The sequence below is a fragment of the Gossypium hirsutum genome, chromosome D04, assembly GCF_007990345.1.
Source record: "Gossypium hirsutum isolate 1008001.06 chromosome D04, Gossypium_hirsutum_v2.1, whole genome shotgun sequence".
Lineage (NCBI taxonomy): Eukaryota > Viridiplantae > Streptophyta > Magnoliopsida > Malvales > Malvaceae > Gossypium > Gossypium hirsutum.
This window is the reverse complement of record NC_053440.1, coordinates 19,069,248-19,079,947: the sequence shown is the minus strand read 5'-3', so window position 1 is coordinate 19,079,947 and position 10,700 is coordinate 19,069,248. Positions and strand designations below refer to the sequence as shown.

At 28.8% G+C, this 10,700-nt stretch overlaps 1 protein-coding gene across 1 annotated transcript; it reads right to left on the bottom strand.

Annotated features, from left to right (window-relative positions):
* Positions 1–488: 488 nt before the first annotated feature.
* Positions 489–9,765, bottom strand: LOC107910110 (glutamate receptor 2.8). Its single transcript, XM_016837868.2, has 5 exons — positions 9,116–9,765; positions 2,133–3,274; positions 1,725–2,037; positions 1,214–1,617; positions 489–986 (listed from the first exon to the last, which is right to left on the bottom strand). The coding sequence occupies exons 1-5, from the start codon at positions 9,417–9,419 to the stop codon at positions 594–596; spliced, it is 2,556 nt and encodes an 851-aa protein (XP_016693357.1). The 5' UTR covers positions 9,420–9,765; the 3' UTR covers positions 489–593.
* Positions 9,766–10,700: the final 935 nt, after the last annotated feature.

The window sequence follows — 10,700 nt, the reverse complement described above, 5'->3', positions numbered from 1 at the left end:
ACAAAGAACTACTATTTTTTAGTAAAACTTTATTGATAACGTATTATAAAATAAATAATAAAAAGAGTAAAGAACAAGAGAAAATAGAAGAACATAGAGAAGTGCATGTTTTATTCATCAATAGAGATATTTACAATGATTTTCCAAAGTCTATATTTATAAGCAAATATAAAAAGAATAAAATTTTACTTCTAATGGACATTAGGGTCCTAAAGTACAAAAAAGTCTTATCATAGACATTCACTTTATTATAATAAAATTTTTATAACATCTTTAAATTTATTATATATAGAAATAAAATTTCACACAATCTAATATAATATTTATGTTTAAAAATAATTTCAAAATATTCTTTTTTAATCCAGTTTAATATCAATTATCATATTCTCAAAATTTAAAATCATATATTATTATGTTTTAATTTTGTAACCATTTTATTCATCAGACAGTACAAAATTTATAAAAAAAAATAATTAAATGACATACAATCAAGAAAACTAGTGATATATATAGTGAAATGTTAATAATGCATATGGCAATCATTTCATACATTCATGATGCCCTGAAATTTTATGTACTGAGCTAGCTGCATGCTATGATGAGCGACCTTCCAGTATACCTTCTTCTATAGATTCATCTCTATTATTCTGGTTAGAATTGTGATTTTCTTCAACGTTGTTGATTTGTGGAGGATGAGCAATATCACCAGAATTGCTAAAGATGTATCTTTGGATGAGCCTTCGTAAGATATGGATTTTTGAGCTAAGCAAGGCTAAAAGTACAATGATGGAAATAATGATAAAGAGGCCAGCAAAGCTCCTTGAAGTAAGACTGGGGCTAGCTGAAGAGACTGCCCCAGTCTCGTCTTGATCTATGGATACCATGCCAAAGTACTTTTTCTCCAATGAATTCATGTATTTTCCTTGAGTGAAATTCAGGATTGCCCTTGAGAAATTAGCAACCATTGGCGAACCTATTGGTAATGCCTGAAATTATTATATAATATTAAGATACGACTTTAAAATAAAAGATTCCATCATTATAGTATGCTGCATGCATATATTTTAGATTGGAAAGTTGCATATATGCTTTAGATCTGGATATACTTTCAAGGAGGATAGAAGCTTGATTATCAAATATTAACTTGATAGCTTAGATAACAATTATATAATCATAACTAGATAGATGTTTAGAAAGAGAAAAGGTAACTTACAAATCCTAACCCATCTGTTCTATAGGTGGGCCCAACCATGAGATAGCCTGTAGTATATTGAGCAAGAAATAGTTTAATGTAGGGAATTTCATCAAAGATGGCTGAAACTCCCTCATTTTCAGATCCCTTTGACAATGCTTCTTGGTAGTCATCAACAGAACAATATGGCTTGAGCATAGACTCCTGAAATCCTAATTGATTTATTAGGAAGCCTTTTACAAATGAATGATTCTGGTAACCAACATAAGATTTTCTCAGTTCTTTAATACTCGGGATTGTTGGCTGTAATTGATTGACTGTCAAGATTGAAGATAAATTTGCTGTGTAACTCTGCATCAAAATTAAGGCCAAAAATATCCATACCACCAACACCAATCTTGAGCCGTTGGTTACTACCATATCTCCTGTTACCCCAAAAAATCAGGTTAATCAAGTCTATGAAATGATTGAATAAACATGGAAATATAGGAGGGGAAAAGAGCCAGAAAGAGAAGTAAGAAAGGTAGTATACTTTGAGGAATAGCCACAGATTGGCATGGAAACATCAAAATTGTGCTGAGTTGCTTTCTTGCTGATCCATTAAATTCTGTATTTTCACGACGCTCTAAAACTCGAACAACAATCCCTATGAAAATGCAGATGGCGATGATTACCAACCATAGATCCCAACTTAAAGGCTTCAAGAATATCCACATATCTTTTGGCCCATTGTGTCGGACTTTTATAAGCATGGCCACCCCGGTTTCCAAATACGGTAATGTAAAATCAACACAATTTGTCCTACTTCCCACAATCGAGATGTCTCCCACAGCAGCGTGGATTTCCTATAACTCCCAACAACAATAAGAATCATCATAAAGAGATTGCACTTTAAATAAATGAGATTTGGAAAAATAAAATTAAGGGGAATAGAACCAACCTGGTACTTAACTTGGCAACACAAATCATCATAAGTTCCATCAATGTTTACAAATTCATAACTAGTGGTGGAAGTTAAGGCCAAGTCCCACACTTTTCTGAAAACCTCTATAGAGAACCCTGGTAATTCATCATCATTGCTCTTATTCCCTGACTGTATGTTCACAAACTCAGTGAACCCTTTCTTACTTGGAACCCCTATTCTCCACTTTGCTCTCGTTGGTTCCTCTGCCTGAAGTATTCTCGGGGTGTTCCTAGAAGTTGAATTATTATTTTTAGATGTTCCTTGACCATTAGTCCAATAGCCAATCACTCTATTTCTTTTTCCAGTTATATTAAAAATTTCAAAGACCGAAGGTTGGAACTGCCTATTCACCAAGTCTAAAATCCCACTGATCCCTCTAAAACTAGGGTTCAAGGTTCCTATTAACCAAGTTCTGTCATTCATCTCCTTCAAGAAGCCAGAATTCACATTGCCTATTCTTTCCACTGTCATACCAAATCCCCAAACTATATCATAAAGCCACAAACCTAAAAGATTTAGCTTAGTTGCAGCCTTGTTCTGCTTCATGCTGGATATCCTTTTATATCTTGTTCTGAAGTTCTTAAGAGCTGTCGTCTTGGGAATATAAGGCCTTAAGCCTATTACACCCTTCATTGAACCAATAGCTATAGGATCCATGGTATCTACAAAGTTGGATAAACCATCTGTCACGAGCCATGCAAATCCTTTGCCCATCATTCCTTCCTTGTTTGCAGATACAAAAAGACGAGACGCAAGATTTGAAGACATGTGCACCACAAATACCTCACTTTGCGAGCTCATTAGCACTTCAAGCCTTTCTAAAATTTGAAAATCTTCTGGAAAGGTGGGGATTGCAATCTTGTGTGATAGTTGAATGTCCTTGTTCACTAATGCATCGGTTAGATAGGGGATGATGGCATTACTGAATTCCATGTCTTCATATATAAGTGTAACTTTGTTCCATTCAAACATTTCCAAAGTGGAAACCGTAGCTTCTGCTAGGCGAGAGAAGTCAGGCATGGTTGTTCTGATAAGCAAAGGACTATAAGAAGGAGAAAGGTTGTCTCCAAGTTGGATTGCAAATGAGGCTTCAGCTGATGTCTGTGGTAGATATCCAACTGCATTTTGAATATAATTGTAAGTTTAAATGGCATAAATTGGAGAGAAGGGATTTATAAAGGGTTCTTTTAGGGGGAAATCCACCTTAACCTTTGTATAAATTGAATTCCATTTTCATTTCCATCCTTTAACCAACACTAGTGAAGTAGACCTTTACTTGAGGGTAAAGTTCAGATTTAAAAAACAAAGTTTCTTAAGCTTGAGTTTTATCATGTGAATTTTCTTTTGGATTTCTTATGAGTTTAAATCCTACATGTGCCTAAGTCTGATTTTATTCCAATCTACCAGCCAATTGAGCTTTAATTACTTAGGTATTTGTTGTTTGTGATTGTATTATACTTGTGATTGACGAGTAATTATGCTTACAAACTCATTAGAAAAAACTATGTATTGACCATATGATCTAATAATTGTTCACCCAACCAATGTTCATTTTTCCCATAAAATTATATCTAAATATGGGAAAACACTTCTAAGAAACGGGAATTATTTTAAGTGAATATATATATATTCCATTAAATTCATGTCAGGTAATTAGGTTACTTTTAAAAAAATTCTCTCAATTTATCTAACACTACCCTATCTTTTTTTTCACTTCACCTAAAGAAAATGAAACTTTCCATCTTACAAAAGCTTTTGTGGTGATTCACGTAGTGGAGGACATCCGTTAAACACCCTAAGGCTTTGTTTGTTTGAGTGGAAAGATAAAAAATTGAAGGGTAAAAAATTAGAAATATAAAAAATATAATCTTTCTTTCCATAAGTATGCTTGGTAGGAGAGATGAAAAAATGAAAAGTAAATACATTTTCTTTCATTCCTTTGCTTGGTAGAGTTGAAAAATGAAAGGAAAAAACAAAACATTTGAAAAATGCATAATTTTAAACTAGCATACATATTTATCTCATTTTCTCTCCTCTCATCATTCTAATGTGGAAGAATTGATTTTTATACATTAAGATGAAAAATGGACATCCCTCCTATTTTATTTCTTTTCATTTTTCTTTCAAACCAAGTGCACTCAAAATTTATTTTCTTTCTACTTTTCCAATCCCTCCTAGGCTCCTCCCATCCCTCCACTTTTCCTTCCAACCAAGTACACCCTAAGGTGTTACTTGGTGTGCTTGGTAGAGTGGAAAGAAAATTGGAAAGATGAAAAATTGAAGGGGTAGAAAATTAGAAGAATGGAAAACATAAATTTTATTTCCATAAGTGTGTTTGGTAGGATAGATGGAAAAATAGAAAGAAAATTACATTTTCTTTCCGTCCATTGCTTTATAAAGTTGAAAAATAAAATGAAAGAAAATAAAACATTTGAAAACTGTATAATTTTTAACAAACATACACATCTCTCTCATTTTCCCTCCTCTCAACATTCCAATTTGGAAGAATTGATATTTATACATTATGATTGAAAATGAGCATCCCTTCTATTTTCTTTTCTCTCATTTTTCTTTCCAACCAAGCACACTCTAAATTTATTTTCTTTTCACCTTCTTTTCCCCTCTATTTTAACCCCAACCAAGCACATCCTAAGTGAAAGCCTGTAATTGAATAAAATTTCATCCTATTTCTTTGAAAGTTACGACAGTTTAGTCTACTTGTGCTATGACAAATATACGAGAATTATTAAGTCAAGTGTGTCGTCGGATCTTTTCAGAACCATTATAAGGGAATTCTGTCAAGATAGAAAAAAATGATATTGAATGTGAGATAGGACTTAGAGTGGTAAGGAGGAGGATAGGCCATTTAGGATCAGGTTTTAGTACATATCTAATGTGACTGTGACGGAGACTTTTGTGGGCCTTTGGTAGTGCCTAGTTGGTTAATTAGAGTTTGTCATCAAAGGGATGTAATAGTGGATGACTAGGGTGCAAGTATTGGTGATTGATCAAGATGGTGTATATGTGGTTAGTAGTAGTTATTTTTTATTTGTATCTTTCCTCTATTAAGCTATTGTTAAAGACAATGACATTTGTATACCAATTTGTAGTAATCTGAATTGTAGTTTTTATTTTATATTAGTGTTACATTTTGTCTATTGTCAGTGGAATTTTTTAATGGATAAAAAATATACTTAAATTTTTCTTTATGAATTCTTCTTTGATTTTTTTAAAAATATATATATGAATATCAAATAATTCTTATTTAATATAACCACAAGTCAGAGGAAAACGTAGTTTATTTTAAGCTCGATATATTATTTCGTACTTGAGTTTGATAATTTTTTTAATGTAGTATTTATGTTTTTTTTTTGTCCAATTTGATACTTGTGTTTGATGAAATATATATATTGGTGCCCAAAGGAATCAATGTTAGCTTTTTAATGTTTAATTCAAGTTCTGGAGTTGATTTGATGAAAATTAATTGCTATTTAGGTTTGAACTTTTCATGATTTTGTTAAAAATAAATTTAATGTTATTTGTGAATTTGTTTAATTTTATGTTTAACATGTTAAATACAATTTGATGGATATGATTTAATTTGTGTTCTATGATTAATTTGATGAAATTTCAAAATTAGCTAATAATATTAGTAATTAACTTTCATCAAATTAACTCTAAAACTCAAATTAAACATTAAAATATTAATATTATTATCTTCAAATACCAAAATATATAACTTTTATCAAATACAAATATCATATTCAATAAAAATAACACATACAACACGTTATCAAAAATATTAAATTCAGATACTAAATTATGTATTAGAACTTTATTTTAATAAATGTAATTATGTGCGTGTTCTTTTATCATTGTAAATTGGGTAAACAATTTGAGAGAGATGAATGAGACGGGACTCGATTCTCATTAATGACTTCATCGGCTATTTACGTGTTTACTAATGTATGGGTATACACAATATTTTTATCTGGATTGATTATGAGGGAGACTTCGTTTTTTTCTTTGTCAACCGCAAACATTTATGTGATACTGGATTTTTTTTTCAATTGTGGCCGATAATGGTTTGAGATGAGGCACTTATACGTGGATTTTCTTTAAATTTATTACAATTTTAAGAATTAAGAATTATGTTGATTTAACGTTGAATATATATATTCCAATATTATCTAATTATAAATTATAATATTTTATTCTAATTATAATTTTACTTACAACTTTGAAAAAAAAATAGGAATTATGGTTGTTAACAAAATTTTTAATTTAAGTTGAATGGGTATAAGAAATATATAAAGTCATTTGCTTTTATTTTTTAAACCAATTCTTATATAATTTTTTAATTTGAAATTTAATCTTTGACATAATTCAATATCTTAACTTTGTAATATTATTAATTAGTCTAATCCTTTTTTTTTGATTAAATTATTGACATGATTATTTTTTAAAATTGTTAGCGCATTAAAATTTTCCGTTAAATTTAGGTACATTATAATTTTTTTTTGTTACATAGTACCAATTTTTTTTTTAAAATTTAATATGATGCTACATAAAAATTTTATCAGGAAAATTTTAATAATGTTAACCGATAGACTTAAATTTTTAAATATAAAAAAAATTAAATAGACTAAAATCTTAAAAGTAAAAGTATGTAAAATAAATTATTACAAAAACTTAGAACATATTTCAAGCTTCAAATTTCACTCTAAAATTAGTCTAAAAAATATTAATCTAATACTAACTGTAAGTCAAGATACATACTAGTAAAGAAAAAAAAGAAAATTTTAATTGCTCTACCAGATTAGAATTCGTAAGTTGAAATAAACTAAATTATTCAAGTCAAACTTTATTTTTTTGGTTAAGCCTATTTAAAAAAATTGATATGGTTTTTTTTTTATTTTTTGGATGTGTATTTTCAATTCTGATATTGATTTGTATTCATTAGTTTCGGAAAATAATTTGACATGATAATCTTTTAAATATGTGGAGATCATATAACATATATTTTTTAATTTTTTTTTAATTTGACAAATATTATTCAATTTTCTCAATTTTTGTCATTCTTTAAATATGCATGATTTATTTAATTATATAAAAATACCAAAATTTATGTGACACGCTATTATTATTTTTTTTAAGTATACAGCAGAATAAATTAAATAAAAAAGAAATTGTATCATATTCAGAAACATATATTTCAAAAAGTTAAGGACTAGATGGATTAATTTGCAAAAAGTATACCGTACATGGACCTTTCTAGAATTTAACTTTCTTTTTCCTAAATTAACTGTACCACTTCACGAAAATTCTCACCAAAATCAAAATTTATATACTTCATTACTCTTAAATTTACAACTTTTAAATTATTACAAGAATAACGATATTTATCAGTAAAAAAGAAAGTAAATTATTATTGTTGTTATTTAAAATGTGAGATGGGTTAAAAAGAATGGAGTCTGCTTAGTAAATATTTGTTTATTTTTATTTATTCATAATTATTATTTAAATTTTTTTAGTAGTGAAGAGTTTAGGTTTCAAACTCAATCCACTTGCTAAGCATTTAGTAATTTATATAAATTTGTTGGTTTCGGCATTTATGATGTTTATATGAAATGAATTTGAAGAGTGAGTTAAACTTCTTGCAATCACTTCAGTTGAGAAGATGGAGAAAATAACTAAAAGTGGGATTAAGCCTCATTCTAGTTTATCATAAAATTAAGGTGAAGTATAAAAATGTTTACTAATGTATTATTTTGATGATGGATTTTTTTAATTTTTTTATTTAGTTATTAAACTATTCAAAATCAAAAATATTTGTCATTGAACGCGTTTAAATTTTGATGGAAGTATTTACATGGGTTTTTTTTATTGTCTAAAAACAAATTTAGCCCTCTAATATTTACAAATTATATCAATTTGATTCTAAAAATAAAAATTTCAATAAATTTAGTCCTTTGTTTTTAGTTCAAATTTTAAAAAACCCAATAAATTTAATACTCAGTGTTTACAAAATATTTCATTTTTGATGTTTTAAGAATTATATAATTTATTCATTTCTTGTCCAATCAGATCAAACCATGTTAATTCTTCGAGTCGTCGCCACTCAGATGACCTCTGCCAATGATCTCATCTCAAATTTCTCCACTACCTTGTCAAAGGGAAAGACAATACCTTCTTTTTTTAGTATAATTTAATTTAAAATTTTTAATAAAACTTGTAATTATTTTTGTATCAATCTAAAAAAAATAAATTCAATAAATTAAAAAGGACTTCCAACTACCATGATTGAATTTGATTTAATTATTTGCGTATTTTAAAAAAAATATGAAAATAATTTAAATTTAAAAGAAATTAGTATTAATTTACTATTTTTATCAAAAACATCAATTCAATTTTTGATAATTGCATTATACTTTATAGTTTATATTCACCTCTAAAAAGCAAAAATGGAAATTAATATAAGGATTTATGTATATATATAATATTTGTGGGCTCAAGTTTCATTTTAAAAGAAGCAGTTTCAGTTGGGGCAAAAATGATTTGTTTCTAGTTTCTCCTATTTGACTGCAAAAATATTGCTTGTTCGCAAGGTGCTAACTTTCATTCCTTTTATTTTCCCGTTTTATTGTACATACCACTTTTTTTTTTCATTGTTTAGCTTATTATATGATGCATAAGTTTACTTATTTTCTGAAAAAATTATATATTTTAGGGAGTTAAAATGTTAGATTTTGTAAATATTAAAGGATAAATTTATTAAATTTTTTAATATTTAGAGTCAAATTAATAGAATGTGTAAACTTTAGAAAGTTAAAATTGTTATTAGACCAATAAAAAAAACTCACATTAACACTTTAACGTGAATTGGGTACTTTACCCTAAAAAACTAAAATATCTTTATCCGTGATGGAAAATTATATGACAGAAGGTCCCAAACTTACCTGCTGGCGCTGCAGCAACGGCACCAAGCGATTCCCATCTTTGCAGAGATAATCTGGTTTCATAATTTGGATGTTTGGCATAGAAATCTGAAAGAGCCATCGACAAGCATATATTCGCCATAGCACCCATGTTTGAGTTCACATCAACAACTACACCGATATTATACACTAACCTGGTTGAATCCCTGGTTCCGTATAGTCCACTACTGCTAGCAGTTTCTAATTTTATGGTGAAGCCAATCAAAACATATGAAAAGAGAAGGAAGGGAAAAAAGGAAAAGCAGTGCTTGGAATATTTTGGCATCGGGACAGACTACACAGTACTTTCGGAGGGGCTGTTTAAGAGTTTCTTACTGATTGTTAGTTTGATTGAAGTTATATAGACAATGTTTAGGACTGCATGTTTGACTCGCAATTAGAGTTGGTTTTGGTGTACGAAACGAAGAAGAAGAAACGAGTTGTGAAAAGTCTTCGTTTGAATGTACCAGGCTGTTTCTACCTGCAATTCAATTAGAATAATTTTATGATTATAGTGTCATAAACAATTAACTATCATGAATCGCATTTTCCACTAATTAAAATTTAGTTTCTTACTCTAGCAATTGTATTATGTAAGTTGTTCATTGGCTTAGATGCTTTTATTGTTAGCCAAATAAAGAAGTTTGTATTTATGGAGGAATATAAAAATATTTTAATTGTACTTTAAGCTAGAGCTGGTAAAATAAGATTACTTGTGTCAATTCGAACTTGTAACAATTTGAATACGAGAAAACTTTAAATTAGTAACTATATAAACCCGATAAAATTCGAGCTTGAAAGAATTCGAATATGAGAAAAATCCAAACCTGAGCATATCTAAGCTTGAAATAATCCAAGTCCGAGACAGACCCAGGCCTAGGGTCGAGATAGATCAATCTAAAACCTAAAAAAAGTTTGAGTTTATAACGAAACAAATAATAATTAATATAATTATATGATAATATTTAAAATAAAAACATAATATAAATGATAAATATTTAATTTATGAAAATATATTTTAAATATTATATAATCATATTAAAAATTATAATTAACAATAAGTCTTTATGTTAAAATATAAAGTAAAATAAATTTTAAAATATTGGTTATGAATATCAAATAATTTTCAAGTTCATAATCTACCGCCAGGGTTTTTTTCCGGATACAATAGCAAAGTAATTGGGGAATTTTATCGGGAGTTTCATGGAGTATGACACGAATTAGGTGAATCGAGGGTTTAAAAATTTTCTGAGAATTAGAGTTGATCTGGATGCCAGAAAATCGTTGAAAAGGATAAAAAAAGATAATGATTTCTTATTCAAAATTTGTCTATGTTAATTTTAGGTATGAAATGCTCACTTTGTTTTGCTTTTTGGGTGGTTGCTTAGGTCATAATGACAAATTTTGTCCAGTTAGATTGACCAATGGTGGGGATGATTTGGAGTTGGGATGGAATCTGAATCTTAGAGCGCAATCAAGGAAGGCCATAACCATAAGCAATGTCTGGCTTCGAGAAGAAAAGGATGATGAGAATAAAGAAACAAATTGCTTAACGTGTGGACAAATA

Bases quoted from the DNA above. Each gene is read 5' to 3' on its own strand.
- LOC107910110 (XM_016837868.2), bottom strand. From the start codon at position 9,419: ATGCCAAAATATTCCAAGCACTGCTTTTCCTTTTTTCCCTTCCTTCTC. The intron at 3,275-9,115 runs GTAAGTTTGGGA...TTCAAAATGCAG, and splicing joins CGTTGCTGCAGCGCCAGCAG to TTGGATATCTACCACAGACA. The intron at 1,618-1,724 runs GTATACTACCTT...TTGGGGTAACAG, and splicing joins ATCTGTGGCTATTCCTCAAA to GAGATATGGTAGTAACCAAC.